This window comes from Batrachochytrium dendrobatidis (genome assembly GCF_000203795.2).
Source record: "Batrachochytrium dendrobatidis JAM81 unplaced genomic scaffold BATDEscaffold_8, whole genome shotgun sequence".
NCBI lineage: Eukaryota > Fungi > Chytridiomycota > Chytridiomycetes > Rhizophydiales > Batrachochytrium > Batrachochytrium dendrobatidis.
Genome location: NW_006281106.1, coordinates 1,052,961 through 1,078,915, shown reverse-complemented (window position 1 = coordinate 1,078,915; position 25,955 = coordinate 1,052,961). Strand labels below are relative to the sequence as shown.

The 25,955-nt window shown below is 41.0% G+C and overlaps 11 protein-coding genes across 11 annotated transcripts; 5 read left to right on the top strand and 6 right to left on the bottom strand.

Moving 5' to 3' along the window:
- Window positions 1-305: 305 nt before the first annotated feature.
- Window positions 306-1,403, top strand: BATDEDRAFT_26023 (uncharacterized protein; the record flags this gene model as incomplete). The annotated part of the gene is made up of 4 exons (XM_006679866.1): window positions 306-378; window positions 530-846; window positions 992-1,272; window positions 1,334-1,403. The coding sequence occupies 4 exons, from the start codon at window positions 306-308 to the stop codon at window positions 1,401-1,403; spliced, it is 741 nt and encodes a 246-aa protein (XP_006679929.1).
- Window positions 1,404-1,721: 318 nt separating this feature from the next.
- BATDEDRAFT_35468 (uncharacterized protein) lies at window positions 1,722-6,132 on the top strand. The gene is made up of 7 exons (XM_006679950.1): window positions 1,722-1,870; window positions 2,113-3,052; window positions 3,129-3,209; window positions 3,291-3,412; window positions 3,516-3,742; window positions 3,828-5,369; window positions 5,479-6,132. Exons 1-7 carry the CDS (start codon window positions 1,831-1,833, stop codon window positions 5,941-5,943), a joined length of 3,417 nt encoding a protein of 1,138 aa, XP_006680013.1. The 5' UTR covers window positions 1,722-1,830; the 3' UTR covers window positions 5,944-6,132.
- A 297-nt stretch (window positions 6,133-6,429) lies between these two features.
- BATDEDRAFT_89945 (uncharacterized protein) lies at window positions 6,430-7,004 on the bottom strand (the record flags this gene model as incomplete). The annotated part of the gene is made up of 4 exons (XM_006680037.1): window positions 6,430-6,495; window positions 6,576-6,629; window positions 6,729-6,885; window positions 6,946-7,004. The coding sequence occupies 4 exons, from the start codon at window positions 7,002-7,004 to the stop codon at window positions 6,430-6,432; spliced, it is 336 nt and encodes a 111-aa protein (XP_006680100.1).
- A 164-nt stretch (window positions 7,005-7,168) lies between these two features.
- BATDEDRAFT_89944 (uncharacterized protein) lies at window positions 7,169-8,122 on the bottom strand (the record flags this gene model as incomplete). The annotated part of the gene is made up of 1 exon (XM_006680036.1): window positions 7,169-8,122. One exon carries the CDS (start codon window positions 8,120-8,122, stop codon window positions 7,169-7,171), a length of 954 nt encoding a protein of 317 aa, XP_006680099.1.
- A 1,176-nt stretch (window positions 8,123-9,298) lies between these two features.
- Window positions 9,299-10,970, bottom strand: BATDEDRAFT_89943 (uncharacterized protein; the record flags this gene model as incomplete). The annotated part of the gene is made up of 3 exons (XM_006680035.1): window positions 9,299-9,711; window positions 9,800-10,782; window positions 10,861-10,970. The coding sequence occupies 3 exons, from the start codon at window positions 10,968-10,970 to the stop codon at window positions 9,299-9,301; spliced, it is 1,506 nt and encodes a 501-aa protein (XP_006680098.1).
- An 864-nt stretch (window positions 10,971-11,834) lies between these two features.
- On the top strand, window positions 11,835-14,137 carry BATDEDRAFT_89703 (uncharacterized protein; the record flags this gene model as incomplete). The annotated part of the gene is made up of 2 exons (XM_006680148.1): window positions 11,835-12,284; window positions 12,548-14,137. 2 exons carry the CDS (start codon window positions 11,835-11,837, stop codon window positions 14,135-14,137), a joined length of 2,040 nt encoding a protein of 679 aa, XP_006680211.1.
- A 358-nt stretch (window positions 14,138-14,495) lies between these two features.
- On the top strand, window positions 14,496-16,167 carry BATDEDRAFT_37146 (uncharacterized protein). Its single transcript, XM_006679967.1, has 3 exons — window positions 14,496-14,510; window positions 14,754-14,790; window positions 15,001-16,167. The coding sequence occupies exons 1-3, from the start codon at window positions 14,508-14,510 to the stop codon at window positions 16,104-16,106; spliced, it is 1,146 nt and encodes a 381-aa protein (XP_006680030.1). The 5' UTR covers window positions 14,496-14,507; the 3' UTR covers window positions 16,107-16,167.
- An 877-nt stretch (window positions 16,168-17,044) lies between these two features.
- Window positions 17,045-17,272, bottom strand: BATDEDRAFT_89942 (uncharacterized protein; the record flags this gene model as incomplete). The annotated part of the gene is made up of 1 exon (XM_006680034.1): window positions 17,045-17,272. The coding sequence occupies one exon, from the start codon at window positions 17,270-17,272 to the stop codon at window positions 17,045-17,047; it is 228 nt and encodes a 75-aa protein (XP_006680097.1).
- A 558-nt stretch (window positions 17,273-17,830) lies between these two features.
- On the bottom strand, window positions 17,831-19,045 carry BATDEDRAFT_89941 (uncharacterized protein; the record flags this gene model as incomplete). Its single annotated transcript, XM_006680033.1, has 1 exon — window positions 17,831-19,045. The coding sequence occupies one exon, from the start codon at window positions 19,043-19,045 to the stop codon at window positions 17,831-17,833; it is 1,215 nt and encodes a 404-aa protein (XP_006680096.1).
- A 955-nt stretch (window positions 19,046-20,000) lies between these two features.
- Window positions 20,001-21,989, top strand: BATDEDRAFT_33421 (translation initiation factor eIF2 subunit gamma; the record flags this gene model as incomplete). Its single annotated transcript, XM_006679908.1, has 5 exons — window positions 20,001-20,073; window positions 20,285-20,412; window positions 20,490-20,611; window positions 20,698-21,326; window positions 21,417-21,989. The coding sequence occupies 5 exons, from the start codon at window positions 20,001-20,003 to the stop codon at window positions 21,818-21,820; spliced, it is 1,356 nt and encodes a 451-aa protein (XP_006679971.1). The 3' UTR covers window positions 21,821-21,989.
- Window positions 21,990-22,076: 87 nt separating this feature from the next.
- BATDEDRAFT_33420 (uncharacterized protein) lies at window positions 22,077-22,890 on the bottom strand. The gene is made up of 2 exons (XM_006679907.1): window positions 22,729-22,890; window positions 22,077-22,596 (listed from the first exon to the last, which is right to left on the bottom strand). The coding sequence occupies exons 1-2, from the start codon at window positions 22,877-22,879 to the stop codon at window positions 22,178-22,180; spliced, it is 570 nt and encodes a 189-aa protein (XP_006679970.1). The 5' UTR covers window positions 22,880-22,890; the 3' UTR covers window positions 22,077-22,177.
- Between the last annotated feature and the right edge of the window lie 3,065 nt (window positions 22,891-25,955).

Here is a 25,955-nt window from a genome sequence, read left to right as displayed (position 1 = left end):
TTGAGTACATTGTCATGAGATTGACTTGTTTATTGCTTCATTCTATGTGAATGCGATTGCAGGAATAGCAATCATGCAATCTGTTCAAAACAAGCTTCAGTTTATTGATAATACTTTGTAATGATTCAAGATTCGCATTACAAAGTTGGTTTTTCTCATACAAAATAACAGCAATTTCCCATGTAAGAGCATTTGGTTGTATTTCTGTCTTGTAGCAATACTTGGTTATTGCTGTCTTTATACTCTTTTGACTGACTGGTTTGTTTTTGAAACAATGATAAGACATTGCTCAGATGAGTACAGAAATGACTGGTGCTGATGATATAGTTGCGTCAAAAGAATCCTCTATTAATAATACAGATTCTGCTCTTTCGCTTGGTACGAGTGTTATTCATCTCATATGCTTGTCACTTGTTCAACATCGGACAGCAACTTTAAACCTGTTGACAGCTTGCATTCTGGTGTTTATTGTTCTATCCTGTCAAGCCTTTTGAACCAGAAAGACTCACATAGTTTATCCATGTATTAGAACCCAAAATCTCAATCAAAGTGGCATTTGGAAAGACAAGCCATGTTATTCCATTGACTGGTTCGAATCTGGTCAAGGATCTTAAACTCGCACTCTCGGAACTGACTGGTATTGAGCCATCCATGCAGAAACTCTTGTTCAAAGGTGTCCTCAAGGACGACCAAACAATTGCCGAGGCAAATATCAAGGATGGAAGTAAAGTCATGATGATGGCATCTACAGCCAAAGATCTGTTGAATATGGCAACTGTTGCTACTACGCCTGCTAGTCCATCTGATTTCGTATTCGCTCACAAAACCGCACTGTGTACATTAACAGTAAGAGTAGATTATACATGTGTTTGTTATACTGTAGTAGCACGAGTCTATCATCTATACTCGGGATGAATTGCAGTTGCAAGTATTTCCAAACCTAAAACTACCAGCACGGTAATAGCATTTAACCAATGTCGATACATTTTAGGAACACAAGAAGATTATAGACAAGGGCAAGCCGACAGATGCCGAAAAAGGAGTATGTGGTCTGCATCTTCCAATTCCACCACGAGGTGTATCGGGACTATTAAACTCGCGCGGTGGAAAGACTCGTCTAGTATTCAGACTGGAACTGGATGAACTATGCATCTCTACCAACGACAACACTCAAAAAATACCACTTTCATCCATTGCAAAGGTTGTCTGTGAGCCTATTATTGGACATGATGGATACAGTATGATGGGATTCCAGCTCGGACCAACTGAAAAGTAAGAAATAGAACTCGAATCATTGTATTTAAAGTAAATAGATGCTTACTGTGTATGGTAGATCTACGTACTGGGTGTATTTTGTGCCAGATCAATTCACGTTGCATATTCAGCAGGCAATCTCGTGGTGACATGTGCTATCCATTGCAGTTTTAAGGAAATAAAGTATAAACTATTTCAGCAGTCTACACTGAATGGTCCAATGGCTAGACCTGTATATTTTAAACAGTTGAATCCTGAACGTGATAGATCGACCGACTGCATTCATGAGCAGCACAAGCACAAGACAGAGTCCAGTATTCACTGTGTGCTGACTATCAACACTACTTTTTCTGTGCGTAATCATCGCAGTTTGAATCTTGTCGAGTATGTTGCCAGCCACTGCGTAAACCGCCAATAAAAATTGCTTTGCTCGCATTTTAAACATTTATCGTTGCCATTTAGCAGTTCTGAATAGTTGGCCACAAACTGGATTTGGTTGATATCAGACCAAAGCACGGCCAAGAATACTGCCATTGTCACTAGAAACTTGAATATTTTATTGCTACTCTGTTCTAGATGGATTCAAAGTTGCCAACTCACGACGATGATGCTTCTGGTAAGCCTGGAATGGTTGGATGTCATTCGACTGTTGTGTGCAGTTTGCATGATTTATAGCAGCACATGTACTATGGCTCATCTTGAGCATATTTACATGTACGCAGCATGAGTGAATTCATAAAGATATCATGAATTCACTATCAGGCCATCACTCCTGTTTTGTATTTAAATAGTTTCAGCCTATTGCTGCCCTAAACTCATTTTTTCATCTTCATACTGTTATCATGACAATGCATTCAGGCTTCCTTCCTCAGCAAACGCTTCATGATGCAACATCTACACTTTCCATGACTGTCCAAGATTCAACGACTAGCTCGATTCAGCCCTCCTCACACACACCTCCCGCATCTACATCCACCATGACTGGGTTTACCAATGGAACAGAAACGGAATCTCATGAAAGCCCTAAACATTCAACCGTGCATGGACCCATATCTGGACAGCTTTCTCCTAGCCCAACTGTCATTTCAAATTCTCATCCAAGTGTTTCTTCTATAGATGCAGAACGAGTGGAACGCATCGCGATGTTGATCCGCCAACACAAGGAAATGCATATCAACAAATCGACTGGAGTTGCTGCGATCCCTGAACGTAGTTTTTCATCTACGACTTCTCCATCTTGCGGCTCCACTCCTACTGCCATATCAAATGCATTTCCTTTAACCTCTCCAAGCACTGGCGCACTTTCCCAATACGCCTCTCCAGCAGCCATATCTGCATCCAGTCTTGACTATCCGTTGGAAACTTCAACCATAGACTCAATGATGGATAGAGATGCTTTATCTACACGTACACCTTCTCCTGAAATGTCCTTGACTAGCGATAGTGAGTATCATCTATACAACCGCAGTATAAGTTCCTTGGGGAGTAAAACCTCGTCATCATTGTCAAAACAATTTTCAACTTCCACATATAGAGCGTTAGACAACTCGCAAAAACACCCCAGCCACGATGTATTCACCTCATATAATGGGCTACGTGCACCGTCACCTACTCGGTCTTCTGCCAAATTTGGATCGCACAATGCATATTCTACCGAATCGCTATCAACTATGCTTACTCCATCTGAGCTATTCAAACAATACAAGGAATGCGATCCAAACGATGTTGGTCGAATGCTGTATGAAGGGTCCTTGCCTGGCTGTCGACCAAATGATATTTCACTAATTATTGGGAAAAGGTGTATTGTGCCGCGAATCATGTGGATTGTTGTAACAAATAATTTGGATGCATTATTGACATGAATATTTTATTAGTGATGCGTATCATACAGTTGTTCGTACAAGTTATATGGAGTGCTTTGATTTTTCAAATATCGGGTTAGATCAAGCGTTTAGGTAGTCTTTTCAATCTGCCATGAATGGGTTTGAAACACCTTGTGTAGTTGTAAACAAAATGCTAATTGGATATTTAACTAGACAACTGTGCAAGAAACTCTATCTCGCTGGCGAGACACAAATGGTTGATCGTATTCTTTATCAATTTTCGAGAAGATATTGGGATTGCAATCCTTTGTTACAACCAACATTTCGAAGCGACGGTAACGAATTTTGCTTCAAGATATGCACTGTTTATTTATGACAACATGGGATAGTGTTGTATCAAACAACGTATAACTGACATGCCAATATCCATTTGTGTAGATATTGTATACGGTATTCTGTTTTCGCTTGTGCTTTTAAATACTGATTTACATATTGTAAATGTTGGACCCAACTCGAGTAAACGCATAGCACGGAGAACGTTTTTAAAAAATACAATGGAATTGGTAGACACCATGATTGAAAACGATGATAAATTAAAAGAACAGGCTGTGATGGACATTGAAGCAGCACGAAAATGGAAAAAGGGATTGGAACTGATTTTAAGAGTAAGCTTTTACACCAAGTGCATACTATACTTATCGTACATGCACTTGTCTATTACTAATAATACTGCTACGTTTGCCATGATAGGATTTATATGCATCTATTTTCAGACACCGTATTATGCAATTGACAGCTGTTCCTATTGGCTCCAGTGATGAACTGGCAGCTTCTGCCAATCCACAGGCACGAGAATGCACAGGCCATGATTCGTCAAACTGGTCCTTGTCGTCTTCACAATCTGTTGGGTCCATGGCATTACATACGGACACTAAAGAACGCGGAAGTATATATTCTTTGGGACACTTTCGTCGAAAACATATGGCTCCTGGCGATCGGAGTTCTATTATGGGATTTATTCGTGCTGCAACAGACATATCTGCATCTATTGGATCAGGGATGTTTGAAACAGCGACAAATACATCTACGGATCGCACTACACCCACTACAACAGAACACTCTGAGCGAGTCGTTGGTTCGCCTACACGATGCACTGGAGTTATTTTAGAAGGTTTGTTAATTCGCAAACATATTTTGGAGATGGGCGGTACACGTGCCAAGAATAGACGCTGGTGTAAGTTTTGGTGCATTCTTCGTTCCCAGCCAGATGGTATGATTGAATTGGTGATGCACAAGCTAGCATTGCCCAATCAACCCGAAGCATTTGAACCATCGGAATTATCTGGAAATTCTGTTGTAGCGTTTGACGACCACTTTGAATCCAAAAGTACACCTACACTGGTATCGTCATCAACTACACCGACCACATCGCCTCGTACGTTGATTCAATCTCCGTCAGGCCACACAAGTTCTTCTTTTTTATCGCCTAATATTTCAAATTTTGGATTTCGATCCAGTACATTTCAAAGCCGTAAGCAAACGCCATTAACCGAATGTGTAGATGAAGTATCAAGTCTGTCATCTACGCCTCCAGATCGCCGATACAGTGCCGAGTTTCCAACTTCCACTCCATCCGAAGCACCCGTCATTCGACTTGCAATGCGTGAGCCTGAAGTATTTCCACTCCTTCATGCTTGCTGCAGCATTTTACACGCAGCCTACTCAATAGCTCGTCCTCATGTTCTAGCTCTTAAACTGGCTAATGGCAGTGAATACTTTTTTCAATCGCCAACCCACGAGACTGTTACTGAATGGTCGCATAACATCAACTACTGGGCTGCACGCAAAAGCAAAGAGCCGATGCGTGGATCTGCTAGTTCTATGGAATATGGATGGACATGGATCATTTGGGAAAGAAAGGTATGGCAAACTGAAGGTCCTCAACCTCCTGTTGATGAAGATATGATGGGGCCTCTGTATTATTTCCAAAACTTGAGGCTTCGAACAGGGTCTGTAGACACGACTGCAAGTGCAGCTAGAACAAGTAACGCCAGTATGGCATCCAGCGAGCCTTTAAAAAGCAGCAGTACAAGTGTGCGTAGCGTTGCTAGTACTATGAGTGATGGAAGTGCAACCACTTCAAATTTCACTCCCAGTACAAATGGTACGAGTGTGATTTCGTTTGGTTTTAGTGGATCTAGAACAGCAAAGCATAAAAGTAAGCCCAAACCAAAAATCTCGGAATGGATTCCGCCTGGAGGGCTTGGCCATATTGTCAGTCCTTTTAGCGAGGTGAGTTTTAGGCCGTATAACCATGTATTTTAAAAACAGCTAGCAGTCTGTCAAACACGTCTAGATTCAACACTAACTATACACTATTTCCTTGAATGGGATCATCCAGGCAGTACAGCTTGAATCCATGCAGCGACAAGTAAATATTGTCAAGACTGAAATTCTCGAGCATTTGAGTTTCAAGGAGCCGATGGATAAACACTTTGCGGATTCTCCCAGTACACATAGCAAGGCGTCATTGAATTGGAACCGGCGATTGCGTTATCTTGAAATTGAGTTACAAAAGTTTACAACGTATGTAAGAGTGCTGACTGACGGACGAGAACACAAGGAGCCGACCTATTTAACTGGGAGTGTGATGGCTGCCATGTCAAAGCCGGATGAAGAGCAATTGGAAACGGTTTCGCAAGAGTCGGATCTAGTTTTAAGTGTGAACCACTGCAATGGCGATGATAGTGTTGCGGATCAACCCATTGCATCACATGGCGATCCTGTCACGATGCAAGATAATGCGCAGATTCTGCCTAATATAGATGGTGCGGGAGTTGTGGCTGAGACCGTTGAGCTGAATTGATTGGGTTCATCATTTATTTTTTGGATAGTATGAATGCGCTGACTTGCGATACTAGTCATTCTGTTTAACCAACTCGCCGTCCAGCCTTTTATAAATCACCTTTTAGCCACTAATTTTTGGTTACTATACATTTTTAATTTTTACCACTTCCATTCTCGATTGCCTGAATAAATACGAAATTCTAAATTTAAATCCACTACAGTTGTATATTCGCAAAACGAAACACCAAGGGTGAATCCAATGATGGTACAATACATGTCATGTCAAATGAGGACAGTCAGCCCAAAACTACAGTTTGAGCATCATGCAATGGACGCTGGAAGAATTGAGAAGGTTGATTGAAACAGCGTAATCAATCTCTAATAGCAAATAGAAATGAATACCTAACAATCGTTTATTCCGAATCAAAATAAAGTCACTGCAGGATGAATACGACTGTAGATTCATAATCTGGCAAGAGTAATTGTCTTGATGCAAGTCGAGGGTTTAGCCTGGTCCAACACGAGGGATATCATGATGTTCTGACAAGGATTCCAGATATGCATTGAGATCCTAAACCATAATCAGTCAGTTTCTACATCAATGCAGTTGAACCCATCAACCATGGCATTTCATTATAAATTCATACTTACAGCTACTCGTTCTTTGTGTGATTTAGAAGCAATTTTTTCAGCCTTTGCATCCAACTGTATTCCAAGTATCAGAATATTGAAAGTCAGTATGTCACTATAATCCTGTTTATCATTGAATGCATTTTAAATCCATGGTGCTAGCAAGTTTCTTACTCGTTTGCGCTGGACTTCTCTGAATTTACGCTCAGCTTCCGTCATTCCAGAATCGACAGACTTTTCTTTTGACTCGGTTGTAGTATGTGTTGTGGAGGTATCATTGGATCCAGGAGTTGTATGTGAAGTCTTTTTGGATTTCTTGTTCTTCTTACTACTGTTGGTTTAAGAATCAGAAATACTTCAAATCTGTTACTGGATGGGTTTGTGTACTTACATTTTTGATCCAGAAGTTGTTCCTTTCAGTTTGAGTGCACCTCCAACAAACCCATCCATATTCAGCGACTCAGCGTTTAAATAAAGTTGAATGTTGAAATGACTGGCAATAAATTATTCATCCAAAAACAGAGATTTTCATTTGTGAACAAATTAGTAAGTTGACATCAAAACTAGAGAATCGAATGGAACAAATGTTGAATGAAATAATGGATTAAATGGCTCTAAGCAAACTGGAACATGATGGCAATGATGGCCGAGGCAGCAAGTGCAGCCGTAAAAGTATTTCCTACTACGACTGTTCCACTCTTGTCCTTTGGCTTGTCAGCAGTAGTACCAGCCTTCTCCTTGGCTTGAATAGCTTCCTTTTGGAACAAGTCTGAAGCAACCAAAACCTGGTGGACATTTGCCAAGTTGGGATCCTCAGCAGTAGCCTTCAATCCTTCCGAAACTTGCTGTTGAGCACAATACGTAGTTGTATGTGTCGGATCCATAAAAATGGCCGTCATGATGGATTGGAGCGATGATTGCTGTTCCAACTTGTCCTTCACCTCTTCATATTGAGTTCGTAAGCAGAACTTTGACTTGTCCTCGGTGCGAATACATCCTTGTTTTTGACCCAATCCAACATAACTGGAAATCGACGAGACAGTAAGATCGCCAGTTAATCCTTCAACACTTGGAGCATCGTCTGTAGAAAGACGAGCCTTGGGTTTAAATAGTTTTTGATCCCCACATACAGGTTTGAGAGAAGGACCAAAACTGCTCACAGCACCTCGACACATATCTGAACAAAAGTTGTCCAAAAACACATCGTCTTTCAGGATTTTAGAAAGATCGGGTTTATGGAGAATCTCGGGAGTAAGACCTGGGCATGCAATACTGAGTTCCATTAGTTTCACCTGGAGACCTGCCAAACACAAAGGAGTAAGAGAGGGATTGAGATCCGGACCAGAGCTTGAACCAGAGCTTGGACCAGCAGCGGCAGCAGCAGCAGCAACAGCAGCAGCAGTAGCGGTAGCAGTAGCAGTAGTAGCGCCAGTAGCGGCAGCACTCTTGCTGAGTTTGGCTACACCACCACCTGGTGCTTTCTTTCCATCCTTCTGGGATTCATCTCCAGCAAAAACTGCATTGGCAGCAAGAGCAATAGACAAGGCAAGAGCAGTTTTAATATGCATTCCGGAATATAAAAGTTAATTAGGAGAGCGATATGCTGAGCTTACTTTATTTATGTAGATATACTGGTTCGTACAACGGTTTGTGAATAAGGGAGAAGGGATGGATGGCCCAAGAAACAAGAGCAAGCAATATGGCTTGTATGAATCCCTGCAAGTGATAACAGGGCCGACAAGCTGTGTCATTTGATATTACCTTACCGTTACATTCACGTAAAATGAAACACCAAAAAGGGCTTCCAAGTACATGATAAACGGCCAGTCTCGTGAATGGTTTGCCAATTCGCACCCAACTTACTGGACAATTGTTGATTCGACTTTGGTTTCTGCTCATTTTTATATAAAAACATTCCTGTCCTGATAAACACAACATGATTGACACTTGTTGCTAATACAACTGTTGTTTACTGAGCATTGGGTGGCTAGTATGGAAACAATCGTCGCATTTCTGATGCGTGCAATCCTTTTATTCAACTAGAACGCGAATGAGTTTAAAAAACAGCAGCTTCAATATCATGGTCGTGTCAGATATCCTTTTCAAAAGGCCGCAAAGATTGAATTGAAACCAAAAAAGGACTCCCTACACAAGCCACGTCCAGAACTGTGTTCATTATTGGAAACGTTGATTTACACAAGAATTGTCCGGCATTACCATATTAAAAAGACTCTGCCGCATCCTAAAACTCCATACATTTGCATTATAGTTCAAAAAAGCAGTGATCGTAGCCATTGGCATGCAATCTCTTTTTTCACGCCAATCACTCAATGTCATGATGCTTGTTTTGAAAAAAAGGGTTGAACAATTGCGGATGCATTAGAGCAGTAATGTAAACAGAGTTCAAAAACAATATTTCTAGTCAACTGACACACATCATTTCATGAGATTGGCTGTTTATTGTGTATTTTGTAATACTTTAGTGTTCCGTTTTGCGTGAATATGGCAGTCAAGGAATGATTGCAATTCAAGCATAGAATCAATGGTTGTGAGATGACAGTCAATACAGCCTCAATCCATTTAGAAATTCGGTCATCAAGTTGGAGTATAAATAAATCAGTGATTTTTGTTCCAAATGGCATCCAATAAAACAAATATATTAAAAAGCCAATCCGTTTAAATAAAAAAAAGAACATGCAAACCAGTGTAAGATGATATTGCATCCATGTCAAAAACTCGGTATCCTATTCAAACAAATGTGTAGCAAGCGTTTCCAAGGATGGACTTCCAACCGATTCTCCAGTGTTTATCCGTACAGCAGTCTCTAGCACCGACACATCTAAAGGTCGTTGGCGCGTTCGTTCATTCCAATGCAAACACCTCCTTAAACTTTCAAACCAATCACTGGATTGATCCTTCATACATACGCTTGGCATCGGCCACCGAGACATGGTAACAGCAATGTAGTCACCTTGTTTGAGCTCGATGCGATGACGGCCATCAAAAGAAGCCCATGCCGTGTTTCTGGAATCCAAAGGCACTTGAACTTTGAGTTCAATTGAGTCTGGAAGAAGCATGGGACGGAACGACAATGAGTGTGCACAAATTGGTGTAATGAGAAACGATGGAACTTCTGGGTGAACCAACGACCCACCTGCTGACAACTAATATACAAAGAGTAAATGTTAGTTGGGTACTGTAATGATTTGATCATAGGAAATTTCAACTATCTTGACGTGATGTACTTGCCGAGTATGCAGTACTTCCAGTGGGTGTAGAAAGCACAAGACCATCGGCCTGAGCCGTTGTCAAGTGTCTATCATCCACAAACAGTTCTAGCTGACTCATGTAAGCACTTGGTCCACGATCTACCACCAAATCGTTTAAAATCTGAAATGTTTCTGTCAATACAGCTGGTTCAAGCTGCAGCGCATTGCAGCTATGATCAGAGCGTAAGTGCTTAAAAGGTTGACGCGATTTGGTCGAGTTGTGATGGGTATCATGGACTTTGGTTGAATCATCGTGACAGTCATTATTACAACTAATGTTATGGATCGAGTCTTTTGTAGCATCACCTTGCAAAGGAAGAGACTCGACTGCAGAAACAGTAGGTTTACTTTGAGCATATACATGAGGTCGTACTGGTATACTTTGAGATGTAACAAGATCAGAAAGAGATGTGGCTTTTAGACTTTTAGACAAAAGATCCAAAGGAGATCCAATGGTGTCTGTCGAAACAATGTCATCTGTTTGTATCTCCAAGAATTGGGATTGCTCTTGATGAGAGCTAGGATAGCTGTGTGAATTGGTAGACGAGACCTTGTGGGTGCTTGCGGATACAGTACACGTGCTGGGCTTGTCCAGTTTTGTATGACGATAAACTGCACAGTTTAATCTCATTCGCATGTTGACTCGAACACCTTCACCGACACATCCAATAACACGCTCCAACACATGACGAATGTCTGCAATATCAAACACAGTGAGGAATCCAAGTGATCCCAGGTGGAAAGGAATGATTGGAGGAACTTGAGCTTTTTGAAAAAGCCAAGATGCAAACAGAACTGTACCATCACCACCTAAAGTAACAATAAAGTCGATGGTATCAGCATTAGATATGCATAGCTCAGGTGTCCAAAACTTGAGTCTGTCCTTGATATATGGCTTGCAACTCAACAGCTGTTCGTATCCAAAAACAGGATGATCTTTTAAGCTAGACTCTACAAATCTATTTTTATTGAAACAAGGCGAGAGGGGTTAATAAAAAATACAAAACAGCATGCAGGGTACATATCAAACCACATACACAGAAAGACCCGAAAGACCGATACAATCGCGAGGCGTTTCCATCAAATACAAGGCTAGATGACGGGTGAACAAGACAAATGCAGAATCAGCAGCCCGAGCCACAATCATGGCAGTATGGGGTCGCTCCAGTTTGACAATAGCTCTTCCTAGACTCCCAAGAGAATAGATTGGTGCAATTTGATATATCAGGGTATACAATTCATTAGTATATCAGACGAGCGTGACTAGAAAATCGATTCCATGCAGATGTCAAGGGTACCAAGCAACCTTTTACAGCCGTATTTGTGTAAAATGGAGCACTAAATAAGGAAACCAAAGTGCACAAGCAGCCAATCTCGAATGATTCATGCCAGCAAATTTACTGGACAACATCCTGATGATCAACATGAAAATGACGACTGCATTTCTGAGACATGCAGCCTTTGGTTTCGAGGGTTAAAGCGCGAACGTAACTGATATTAGAAGACAAGGAATTTGCAGACTTGAAAGCAGTCCAATTCAACATCTGGGTTGCAATGCATGAAATTGATTCAACCCAGATGGTCACTGTTTTGACAATGGTATTGAAGCAGACCAACCAATTTGTAGGAGTGACGATTTAAACATTTTGCATGTCAAGACAAAGTATTCTATTTTACGTGAATACGGCTGTAGCTTGAAACAAGAGGGTCTTGATGCAATAAAGATATCAATACCTATCCACTTTGCGGCATCTCTGACATGAACAGCATTTTCTGCCAAACAGTGAGTGACTGAACGAGAAGTGACTGGATGTTTAAGCGGAATAGAATCTATCAAACAAGACGAATTAGTAATTAGATTGACAGTAAAACGAATGTCAAATCCAGCCAACCTTTTGGCATGACAGCAACACAGTGCGTTTAGAATTCAATTTGCATTTCAAAAGTAAATTAGTTACACGTGACTTGATGTTATTTTTGTTTGTCGTTTCAAACTCAGAAATGTTCATAAATGGCTCGTCAGCACACTCACTGGCTGATGAGCAATATGTTTCTGTTGCTGCTGCTCACCATGCATGCATGGCTGCTTGTCTCTGCTCAGTCCGATACGGTTAAATCTACTGCCGTGATTGCAACTACTTCAATATCCTCTCCTGTTCATACGTGCACTTCCAACAGCGACTGTCCCGTCTCGGCTCCAAACTGTCTAGCTGGCTACTGCTCTGTCATCCTCTCTTCTACCACAAACTCTCCTTCAGAAACTGTCTTGTCTCAACCCACCGATGCTGCACACCACCCGTCCACCAATCAGCAATCGGCCAGCCCTTTTACTGGCTCGGCCGGGTTTAATGTTGCCAATTCAACAGCCACACCAAGAAATTGCTCTCAATGCAATCTGCCTGATATCTGTGTGAACAATGTCTGCCAGTCACCATTCACCCACTCGTTCTTTACTCCAACTGTAAGCATTGTTTTTACATGTGTCTTGTCTAGTGGATTCCTCTACCTGCTTCAAAACTTCATTTTCGGAATCTATGTTGCATTGCAGAATCCTATTCACTCTTTTATAGACTGAATGGGTTGTAAATGTATCAATTGTAATTTGATTTTTATCATGCATTACTTTGAATGTATTCATCTATACTTGTAGTTTAGAGATGGGTTGACCTTTTTTGTATAAAGCCACCCATTGTAACTAACCATTTCAACATTCTTCCATACTAGGTGATTCTGATTACTGCTGCTATATGCTTGGTTATATGCGGTTTGGGTGCCTGTCTGATCTGCTTTTGCTGCAAGTGCTGTTGCTTTTCTGCTCGTACCGGAAATAAATCGGGCTCGCTTATTCCTCTTAGTGCCCAAAAAGCTTCCAATGATTCTTCTAAAAATAACCCGGAAAAATCTAGAAAAGGCTACCGTACTTATCATGGAGGTGCAAACAAAACGACAGCCATGAATGGACAATTGTCTGCCACCACTACTAAAACTTCCTTGAAAGATGCCAATCTATCTGTTACCACCCCTGATCCTGTCTATACAGCCTTTGCTCTACCTCTTCATACCAATAATAAGGATACAAAGGGTCCTGCGGCATTGCCTCCAAACTACCAAAAACCTTGCGATCTGTTGGATTTGGTTGAAGAAGTTGTTGAAATCGTCCCTCAACCGCAGCTTAAACCGCAATTATCACAACGATCTCGGCAGCAGCAGCAGCAACAGCAGCGCCAATACGAACATTACTTGCAGCAACAGCAATATGAGAATCTTCAACGAAAACAACTTGAACAGCAACAATATAATACGCAGCAACAATATAATATGCAACAACAGCAACTTCAACACATTTCTTTGGAGCAACAGCTGCATCCAGCATACGAGAATCAAAAGATTGTCCCACAACAAACTATGGAACAAACATCATATGATAATCAATCCTTTCAACAAAAAAGCATCAATATTCCATTCACTCCTGCTAGTGCAGTCTCATATTCCCATATACAACATCAGCCTGTCATACCATCTGAAATTGGCCCTGTTATGTCTGATCAGTTTAATCCTCCGTCTGCACCTGGATTCTTTGCCTTTTGGGATAAATATGGCTGGTTTCACCAAGGATACACGGACAAGTATGGCACAATTCACGGCGGCATATTTGACGATGAGGGTCGTTTTCACTTTGGTTACATAGGCGCTCAAGAACCTGTTGAAGTGGAACTAGACATGATGGCTCGTTCAGAACATACTGATGAATCTTACGATGGTCAAACTCTTGTCAGCTCTAGTAATAGTAAGCGAGAACTTCCCATGACACCGCGTGATTTAGATGACCATGTCTTTCAAACCGTTAGTCGTTTCAATACAACTGCAGGCCAGTATGGTGGCAATTATTTGACTTTAAAAGTAGAGTTGGATCAGTCAGATGCAAATCGTGTATTTGAAGACGACATTCCACATTCCGCTACTATAGCAAATGCCACACATATGCCAACAGAATCGGAACCATCTATATTGAAACAATCGTCACAGCAGCAGCATAAAATGATGTCCTCGGCCATAACAGAATCAAGAGATGCCATAATTGATTCAAACACTGTCTTGAATCAGCAACCGCCTTTGTTACCCTCTCAAAACAACACTTTTGTACCAAAAAAACCATCTGAAGAGCCAGACACATCTGGATATCAGTTGGAACCATCACATAAGCGAGTAGATAATTTAAATCGTAGTTTGTTTACACCAACTGCTATTGGATCATTGGACGTTTACCATGATCGCAGCATTAACAACAGTGACGCGTATAGAGGATCTCCATGAGTTTTATCTTTGTTCATAATAAATATCATGGATGGAAGGATGCTCTGCGATGGATGAACTCTGTGACTGTTTTACTCACGGATGAATGTGTAGGGCTGTGCATACGCCCGAGTATACTCTGCAATGAGTTGATTCATCCTATTCAATTCTTTTTCTTTTCTAGAAATATGTATTTGTTCTATACGACTTGTTTGATCATGAACTTTACCAATGTAAATCACCAATAAAGTATTATGACTTGATTTGGGTTTGAACAGTTGATGTTGACATGAGTCACAAGTGGAGAAAGCCTGAGGACAAGATAATTTTGATTGCTTTTCAACACTCGTTGAATTTGCTATTTCTGCAAACCATCAAACTGCAAGTGGCCATGGTAAGCTGTGTTTCTCTTTTGTAAAGAAACACTTTTAAAGTATTGCTTTAAAACAGACTTGTAACATGTCTGAGTACTGACACGACCATTAACCTGTGTCAAGCCTTGTCATTGTCAGTCCATCTAACCCAATTTACTTTCTCTTTTCATTTATATATTGTATGGGTTATTCGGACTATAATCTAATGGTTTATTGACCGCTTTGGACAATCTATTCATGTACTGATTTTGGGCCGGCATCAGTCGAAAGATGCTTTATCAACAGATTTATCGTCGCTTGGTATGTTTTCCATTACATCAGCAACACTATTGTCATCTTCAATCACTATGCACAACAGCCTTTAAAAACTGGCACTCGTTGCATTCTGTATAAAATTGAATCAAGTATTGATTTTTGGATACCTTTGGTTCGACTTGAATCTAATCTTAGCTTTTGGTTATTGGATATTGTATTCTCCGCCATCCATTTATCATTTTCAATTTTCATTAGTGATTGTACGAGATTTTGCATTCGCGGCAACAGATGCCAGATTCAATGGAAAATCATCAGCTGCTTCAACAGATACCAAATCAAAAAAGAACGATGCTTTACGACAGTCCAACACTGCCGATAACGAGTCCATGTCTCATGGTCAGGATGCCATGCCATCGTCTGACGGTGTGTTGCAAGGCGATTCCGACACCCATCACATGGATGACTCGGATGGTGAGGTAGACGTGGCCGGCCAAGGATGGGAGTGGAAATGGAGTTTTCGCACCTCAACCGCCAGTCATAGAAACAGCAATACATTTGGCTCTACCGGATCGCAACGCAACTCTGCCTTGGAGAAAAAAGGGGTTGATGCTTCTATACCCACACCTGTTTTGCTCTCGCTTAAATTGTCTGATTTAGATTCGATCCTGTTGCCAACTCTTGTACATACACTTGAAAAAGAACTGGGATATATTCCAGATGTTACACCTACTGCATCAACTACACAATCATCAGTACACGCTCAAGTGGTCGACACACCCGTATACAGATTAAAGGTTCATCGCATGCATGCCGTGTTTCCATTTGTCAAGGCTACTGAATATGAAATGTCAATGGAGAGTGGGGACGAGCTCATTATTATTTCAAAGCACGCTGGGGATGTCAAACCGCATACAGATGACGAGTACTTCACGGAGTCGCTTGATGCGGTCATTGTAAAGGATACTGATACTGCTATTGGAAAAGATACAGATGCGATGGAAACCAAAGACTCCAACAAAAAAGTCATATCTGGTCGATGGACTTCAATTGATGAGTTGGAGGATGTCGACACACTTTTAGGTGCTAGATCTAGTAGTACATCCACCACCCCATCAAAATATCTTACTCGTGAAAACATGACCATCACTTACTCTCCAGCGGTAGATGAGCTTTCACTCAAAGTACAGGAATTTTTGGATTATAATCGTAGCTATGGAGCTGGGTGGTTGACAGGGCTAAAGCTGCGTGTATATGGCAAATGGGAAGACCCTACCCCTGCTATCGAGTCACGAAAAGCTATCATCACCATCCAACTATGTGGAATTGGACTTGTTCCTGGAAACTACTGCGAAGCTTCATAATATTGATATCCAGCCCTTCAGATTTCATATCCTTTAACCTCAATAAATTTTCAATATCGACATTTTTTAAATCCACAATGAATAACGAATCATGAAAGTCGGTCCTACCCAACCCGTTTATTTCTAAAAACAACAGCATTAAACATCCGACTAGTTTTTAATTTACCAATATCTAAATCCATCAAGACTTTTGGCTGTTTTTGGTATTGAAAACGCATGACACGACAATCACTCGATGGTTTCAATTCTTTTTTCAAATACAGCGTCCATCAATAATCAAACTATAGTATTGGACTGGACTAGAATGATTGTGGTTGGGTAGTCATACATTGTACAGTCAATAAATTCACTACAATCGCATATTGTGTTTGATCCTGTCAATACAACTCTACTTTTTGTATCCTACAAACTCGTATATTTGTGTTCTAGTTCAAGAGAACAATGATTGCATGGTTGTCATGCAACTATTGGTTCTATACCCATCACACAATATGTACCTGTAATAAAAGGTAAATTGAAGGTTGGACAAGTATCAAGGATATGGAATGTATTGAATTTGAAATGCATCTGTTTGGTTTGTGTTCCATCTCACGCGAATATGGCTATAAAAAGCTTGTCCAAAAAGCATAATCACCAGCACTCTTGCACATTATGATATTTGATACTGTTATATTGTCATGAATGAAACGATTACTAAAAGTATAAAACTTGCATGCCAAGACCATTCATGGGTATCACTTTAAACACTGTATTTTATGATATTTAACACTGGACAACTAGTTGAGCCATGTTGAATGCTAAAAAATAATTTTAGTCATGATAAACACATCCATATACTGTCTTTGTATACAATGTGCAAGGTTGAATCTATTGGAGTGTAAATGGATAAAATTGCAGTTTAATTTATTAATACTATTAAATTGAGTAGATTCAAAAGTCTAATATCTGCGACCAAACTGACGATGTCCAAACTGTTGATGTCCAAATTGATGATGTCCAAACTGCTGATGATGCCCAAACTGTTGATGTCCAAATTGGTGATGTCTAAATCTAGATCTACCATATCCTGGCGATCGCTTTTGGAGATCATTTCTGTGAATAGCTGGAATAACCGTGGCACTAGCCGTGGCGACGACAGCAAAAACCAAGAGAGTAGTGGGATGCATAACTGATAATAAAGGTGATTGATTTTAGTTGTAATATGGTAGAATATGGATTAAATTATTATGATGGATATACGAGCATTATTTATAGACTTTGAGTTGATTCTATTGGAATCATTACACCACAGTGTGTGTTGTATTTTTGACTAAGCTGCATTAATTCCAAGGACAGTTTACATGGCATAACTGTATAGCCTGATAGGTACTTGGTGTATTATTTGGTAGGCCATTTCGTGTTTTCAAGCAGCCAACACATTTCACTGAGTTGGTTTATTGTTGGTGTAATCCGTATTTGGACCTGCCAATACACAATTCTACAGCGCAGTATCTAAAATTCGTACACAAGGTACAGAAATGTTTTGACTAGTATATCGAATGGAACTCCCAGCCATCAAAAAGTATTGATATCTATGCATACACATAAACGGATATACCAGAAAAGTTTATTGAAATTTGGATCCAAGACAAGTGCCGAAAAACGAAAACAAAAATTAATTATAGTATGTGCTTGATGAGCGTTGAGAAAAAGGTTAAAAGCTCATGATTGTATTGGGTGCCAAGTTACTTTGCGATGCCAGCAGTATCGCATGCTCGATCAATCCGACCCAACGCTTCGTGTAGTGTTTTTGACAGGATATTTTTAGATCTAGCAACCACATCAATGCCATCCATAATTACACGATGTGTCTTGGTATCCAGTTGAACATTGGTGGTTTCTAAATGATCCAGGCTTGATGCATTTAACGATGCTGCATGCAGCAGTTCAGGTTTAACAGTTCCTGCTCCAAAAGCATCTAGTAATAGCAAGAATGCATTTTGAGCTGCTACAGCCATGCCTGCGACTACTGCCGCAGGTTGTGATGAGGATGCTGTGATATGAGTAGCAGCAAGCGAGGATTGCAGCTGAATGCGACTCTGCTGAGATTCCAAAACAAGGCCTGGCGGTGCGAGTGCAAAAGGCTTGATGTCGTCCAGTCGCTCCAGCATGCGCATAATTTGATCATCAAGCATAGCAAGTTTTTTTGTCAACTGTGGTAATGTTAATGGCATTTCTCCGATCGAATTTGACAGACTGGTATGAGTGGATTGTTTAGAGACGAATGGATCAGCAAGCCCTATGTTTCTGATTCCCTCGTGAGATGGTTTTTGTAAGCATGAAGATGCTGTTTTGCCCATGGCAGAGCTTGCAGACATGGTTTGTCTGCAGACAGGTGATGACAGTTTTGCATTCAGTCCAGCCACAGCATTGGGACTGTCAGGAAGAGGGGAGAGAGGCATGACTTGGACAGGAAGGGCTTCTCCCATAGACGCAGGCTTTGATACGGTAGTAGAGGGTTCAGGTTTAGTAGCAGACAGCAGAGTAGAACAGTCAGGATTGACAAGGACACAACTGCTGTCGCTGATCTCATCATTGTAGTTGCTTGGCTGAGAAGAGGCCAAACTAGCTGATAAAGATACAGGAGTCTCTGCAGCAGGAGATATAGCCATCAATAGATTTACTGTAGCAGCCATAGTCGATTGGGTAGAAGCAGCCTCAACCATCAGTATCTGTGGAAGGATCTGAAAAAACTCTGTTTCGATGGCTCGCAACAAGGCCTTGACTTTGCGGTAACGCAACTTGAACTCGTTGCGTAAAACTGTTTGGTTGTGGTCTCTCAGCAGCATCGATGTAGCAGCAACCACAACTGCTCCAGTAGCAACTGTGCATGCGATAGAAATGACTACAGTCAAACTCCAGTTTGCCCAGCCTCCGGCTCCTCCAAGTGCAGGTATCATTTGATGAGTACTCGGATGAAACGCTATGATAAAAGTAAGATGATAACCAAGTTCTGTAGTATCCGTTAGAACACAGTGTTTTCTCCAGGGAGTCGACTAGGGCGAGCTAACAGCGTTTGCAACCACTTTAATTTCTAAACTCACAAAAGTTGGATTATTTTTTTATAACAATTTTCACGAAAAATGACTTGATTTTGTATTGATTATTTTGGAATATTCAATTGTTGAATATTTGTTATTGGAAATTCTATTCTAATATCAAATACGCTCTAGTTTAACCATCTCAGACATGCAATTATACACGCTAGTCACTCAATATTTGAAATGTTTGTTTAAAAAAAGAAAAGTTGGAGGTTGACAACCCGTCTCTTGACTAAAAAATATTAGTGTCGAGTACCTTGTATTATCTATTCATCTGATATTTCTCTATTTATTTGATGAATGAACTGGATTTTTGTTAATCCCAACAAGTATCCAGACTATATTGATGCAACCATGTTGACGTAAAATAGACCACCAAATAAGGATATTTAATAAACTGTCAATCATGGAATGATGAGTGACAATATTATATTTTTGGTCTTTTTCTTGATGATTGGCATGTATAATTCATTCCTATGACTGCATGATTGAACTAGAACGCGAACGTACAAGATTTAGAATATAAAGTAGACTCGATAAACCCAATATCTGGTGATCGTACAATGAGAACAATCTCGATTAAAAACTGTAATTTATTAAAGAATGTCAAACAGTCGATTCTTTAAAGTGTAATGTTGAATTGTTTGAAAGCAAAGCGAACGACAGTCACAAAATGTGACAAAAAAGAATGCAATTGTTGCGTTTGCACTTCAACTAAAAAACAAGTGTTAGGTGTCATGAATTGCTATAGTCGTATAAATTGAATAGAAAATGCATGCTAACCACTTGAATCCATTCTGTTGTTGTTATAGTCATGTCGGTTGATCCATCCACTCTGCATCCACTCTCTCCAGAAGTCATTTCTCGCCAGGCTACCATCAATATTGGTAAATTATGTCATTCATGAATTGATTGTTAAACAGACTGCTTGATCCTCAATGAGTCGGTATTACTATGTGATTTTTTGGGCTGGTTCAGTTTGGGTTCTATTCATCACTGCAGCACTACATGGCTGATAGAACAACTCGAGTGATTTTGACCTGAATAAAAATGCTGTATCGATCTACTGGATATTAAAACATGATTTATATGTATTAGGCACTATTGGTCATGTAGCTCACGGTAAATCTACTGTCGTCAAAGCCATTTCCGGTGTGCAGACTGTACGCTTCAAGAACGAACTAGAACGTAACATTACCATCAAACTGGGTTATGCCAATGCAAAGGTGTGGTCTTGAATTATCACTACCAATTACTGCGCTGGTTTACAGCAATCGTTATTTATTGTTTGGGTTGTTGATAGATATTCAAGTGTGACAATGAACAATGTCCTCGTCCTGGATGTTATCGCTCTCACAAGAGCGACAAGGACGAAGGCTTTGTTTGTGAACGATCTGGTTGCAAAGGAAAGATGCGTCTTATGCGGTAAGAGTCGATTCTATCGACCGAGTTAAAGTCATGTTATTCGATTGTATTCTAATCTGACTTGTTAATATTAAATATGTGTACAGTCATGTTTCCTTTGTTGATTGTCCAGGTCACGATATTCTTATGGCTACCATGTTGAACGGAGCTGCTGTCATGGACGCTGCTCTGTTGTTGATTGCTGGAAATGAATCGTGTCCTCAGCCACAAACTTCGGAACATTTGGCTGCTATCGAGATCATGAAACTGCAGCACATTATTATTCTTCAAAACAAGATTGATCTTATCAAGGAATCAGCTGCCGAGCAGCACTATGAAAGTATCCTTAAATTTGTTAAAGGAACTGTTGCAGACAACGCTCCAATTATTCCTATTTCCGCACAACTAAAATTCAACGTGGATGCCATTTCGGAATATATTTGCAAAAAGATTCCTATTCCTATTCGTGACTTCACAGCCGATCCCAGACTGATTGTCATTCGTTCTTTTGATGTCAACAAACCTGGCTCAGAAGTTGTCGATTTAAAGGGTGGTGTTGCAGGTGGATCTATTCTCAGAGGTGTTCTTAAAATTGGCGATGAGATCGAGGTTCGACCTGGTGTGGTATCCAAGGACCATGAAGGACGTACAAAGTGTCGTCCTATTTTCTCTCGCATTGTTTCGTTATTTGCTGAAAATAACGATCTCAAGTTTGCAGTTCCTGGTGGCCTCATTGGTGAGATGCTATTGCTTTGAAATAGAATACTGTCTGTATCTAACCCATTTTATAACCATGTGTGGGCTTGAATGGTTTGCACTATAATAGGTGTAGGCACGCTCATTGATCCAACCATTTGTCGTTCAGATCGACTTGTTGGTCAGGTTCTTGGTTCTGTAGGCACTCTCCCCTCCATATTCACTGAAATTGAAATCAACTATTTTCTTCTTCGCCAGCTGCTTGGTGTAAAAAGCGAAGACAAAAAACTCACCAAAGTGCAAAAGCTAGCTAAAAACGAAGTGCTCATGTTCAATATCGGCTCAACCTCAACTGGTGGTCGTGTGATTAGTGTCAAGGCTGATTTAGCCAAGGTGGTTCTGACTGCTCCAGCATGTACCGAGGTAGATGAGCGTGTTGCCCTGAGTCGTAGAATTGATAAGCATTGGCGATTGATTGGTTGGGGACGGATTAAGCGTGGTGCAAGTCTCGAGCCTGATGTTGTCCGTCACTAAACGTTTTGTATCTGAAGAGAACCTCGTGTACTCGTGTTTGATAGTTGGAAGCATCTAGCATTTTATCATCATGGCTTTGTGACTAAATCTGGCTGCTGTTGTCAAGCCCTGTCCGCCGTTTCTCATTTTGAATGTGTTGAATCAAAAATAAACCCAAATTTATCTTTACATTTGGCTTAAGCTTTGCATTGTACCAATAAATGGATTGAATCGTTGTTTGAAATAGCTTATCTCTCCATACCCACCTCTAAAAACAAAGGTAAAACTTGTTTATGTAAAGAAAAAAGAATGAGATATGTAACAATCAACCAACACATTCATATGAATAGTATCACAAAAATGTGCCATGAATCAAGGCTAGTTGAACGCAGAATGAGGCCACTCTTCCGCAGTGGTTTCCTTGCTATTCAATGACCCATTACGTTGTCGCTGCCAATCTTGCATGTCATGCGTAGGTTGTGATACGGTGGGTGATGCCAGTCCAGTTGACAGGGTAAGGTTGCCTGGGCCTCCTTGAACGCTCTTAAACCGGTCAGTCAGGGATGAGATGGGATCGGGAAAAAATGCATTTGATGTGTAAAGATCAGTATTGCCGATTGTGGGTGAAGACTGACGTGGTGGAACTCCCATTGCTGTGGATGGATGTCCCTGTGATATAGAAGCAAAGGTAGATAGACCTCCTAGTGCATTTACCCCACCTCCAGAATTAACCATAGGCCGTTGAGAAAATGTCGAGGCAAATGTCGGTGAAGGACGTCGTGCTTGTAGTGGTATATCTAAGAACAAGATGAGTCGTAAAAATATGAAAAGAAAGCAATGTCAATCACCCCGGTTATGAAATATCTCAAAAACAGTCAATCATCTCAAACAATGTCGTGGCAACCAATATCACAGTCGAGATAACGTACCCCATACGTGATTGGCAATACTTGTCGGCTCTTGGATTATAGACAAGTACGCATTCACATCCATATGAGAGTTTATTCGAGCTGTTGGTGCACCTGGCATGACTAATCCTAATCCAGAGGTACCACGAGCCAACTCGGTAGAAGCGCTCATCCCTAGACCAGGAGGAGGACTAGCATGAAATGATGCATTTCCTGGCAACAAAGATTTGATTCCAGATCCAACAGTCACCCCATGTGCAACAGGGATCTGAGTTGCTGTACTCCATCGTGATGGCACAGATACAGCCGTTGTGGTAGAAATTGCATTGGATTCGGGCTCGGCAGCAAAAATGCGATGCGACCCTCTGCGTTGCTGAAATGGAAATGCCGGCAGTGGTTGTTGCTGCTGCTGTAAAAGTGGCTTGTTCATTCCAATTGCTCCAAGACCGACTCCTTCAACACGATCTAGCCGAGAAAACTCCTCGCCTGGCGAACCAAATGTATTTAAATGTCCATATAGCCCGCCGTATGAAAATGCATTACCAGGAGCAGAAACAGGAGTGTTTGATGCTCCCCATGCCTGTGGTGCATTTGCGTCATTCATAAGACTGGGATTAGATAGTCCAGAAAAATGGTTAGCACAAGGTCGTTGGATTGGCGCATGTCTCATATTCGAATTGCCTGAGCCAAGAATATCTATACGCTCATTAAGCGACAGCGGCTGCGGTCTAGTATGCAAATCGTGCTGATCAAAACGCATGTCGGGATGTTCAAAAGATGGCCCAGGAATAAAAAAACTCGACTGATCATGTAAATTTGCAGTGGGCATCGTGTCAGACAATCCATTTACACTCATATGTGGCGGATGAAAAGTAGGTTGGATGGGATCGGTATGACCAAAAAGAGTTTGAGATGGGCCTGAAGAAACATGAAGTGGAATAAATGGTGTCTGTCTGCCATGAGTCGAATCGGCAGGAATATGATTGCTATATATATGGGAAAAGGCCGAAAACAACTGCTCTGTACCAGGCGCGGTTGATGGTATACTGGAAGAAACAGGTTGTGTGAGTGTTGCTTGAGATTGTGCGTGAATTGGTGAATATTGGTGCAGAGAGCGAGAGGAAATGGATTGCGACAGTGGTGGAGCAGGACAAGGCGAAACTTTGGTATCTTCCAATTTTTGCGCTAGTTGAGATATGGTTTGATTTAAAGTAGCAGAAGCTTGTGTTGTAGGAAGTGGACGAGCCGAGGCAGATGAGAGTTTTGCATTTTGTCTTTGATTTGATCGATTCGACTGATCTCCATTAGCGATAGTAGCTGTGGGCATTGGCTTTGGTGGAAGTGGGTGTAAACCAACCAATGACTTGGCATGTTTGCCTTGTTTACCTTGCTTGCTCCGCTGAAAATCGACAGCGCTGGAAGGTGGGCTGCAGTGAGAAGTCGGAGATCCAGTGGAGAGTGATTTTGGTGGCTCAGTGGTTGATGCACTGGAAGAGTTTACTGATGAGGGAGCCTGAGGGATCGCGACAGGATCGTTTTTGAACTGCTTTCCAGTAGTTGGTGGAACACTGGTGGACAAGGCTTGACGGGCTGCTACAACAGCTACGGCCACATCAGCAATATTCTTGACAGAGTTTGCAGCAGCCTCTTTGCGCTCACGCTCTTTTCGGTCCTGCTTCTCCTGCTTCAAGCGTGCTCGATCCTGATTCAGCTTTTCAGTAGCTTCACGTTGCCGCTGTTTGCGACTTTCTTCCTCCATCTCCTTTTTCTTCCGCTTCTCTTCGTTCTTGCGTGTACGTTCAACTTCTTGAAACGCCCTTTCCTGTTCTATCTGTTGCTGCTTTAGCTCAGCATCTCGCTTGGCCCGTTCAGCAAGCAAGAGTTGGCTAACACACATAAAATACAGAATCGTCAGTGAAAAATAATCATAAACCCTCAATTTTCTTGGAATAACTGCACCATCTGGTCATTATGCTGACAACGTTTAAAGACATACCGTTCTTTTTCAACTCTTTCCTCTTCTGCGCGCTGTTGAGCCAGCCTTTCCTCTTCGAGTCTTATCTTTTCCTCTTCCTTTTTCTTTTGAATGGCTCTATTAATTTAAATTACGGTATATGCCATAAAAATATACCTAAAATCAGTGATTGGAAGCAAGTTTTCAAACAAAGCCAATATATACATACTGCCTCTGTGCCTTTTTTCTCTCCCTTTCCTCCTGTTTAGCCCTTTCTTGTTCTTGCTGCTCACGCTCCTCAGCTTCTAGCTCCTCAATCAAACGGTTCTGGCGCTCCTGAGAAAGCTATACATTTAAATGTATAAATGTGCACGAGTAAGAATTTAATTGGAGTAGCTGGTCAATTAAATCATTATTCAACTTACTTTTTCATGATATGCTGCTAGAACACGCTGCTCAAACATTTTGGCAGCAAAAATTTGAAACATGCGACGACCTTCTTCCTTGCGCTGTTGTTCCGTTAGATAGTCCTAGTTGATTGAAATCCAGAAAAATTAGACCTTTATACATCCAATTAAAGTAAGCGTAGCAATCAAAAATATAACTAACCGGTCCATCAGCCGAAAATTCATCCTCATCATCTTCATTGTAATCGTCATATCCTACATCATTGGGTGGACTCATCCCAGCAAATTCGTCCTCTTCGTTTGAAGATTGAAGTCGCCTTTGAGAAAGCTGCTCCATTAAATTCAAAAACTTTTGTCCATCGTTTTTAAGAAAATCGTCAGCGACTGTTAAGATCCCGCCTGTTTGTATAATTCATCATTCAATGAAAATCAGCATACCGAGCATTCAAAGCAGTCTTGAATACTAAGCCGTCATTATAGTATCAAAATAACTCACCCTTGACAGTTAGACTAGTTCCAAACTCAAGAATACCACTATCGTCGCTTTCAGCATCACAATTTTCATCATGAATATCGTCTTCGTTATGGCAATAAGAAGCGTGGTGGGGATGCTGCTTGCTCGGTGTTCCTGCATTATGATCGTTGGCAAACTGCTGTAGTTCGTTATAATAAGCATCATAAAGTTCCTCTAATTCTTCTCCAAGCACCATCCTATTGGTTGAAATCGTATTATACAGCAAAAAAGTTGAATGATGTATGTGTCAGGTTCGCCTTCTGCTCAGCTGGTTGCAAACCGACATGAGCAATAAATATATCTATATAGTCAAAATTACCTCCGACGTCCGCATACATGGCAAGAACAAGTTTGTTTTTGCTGGTCTCGAACT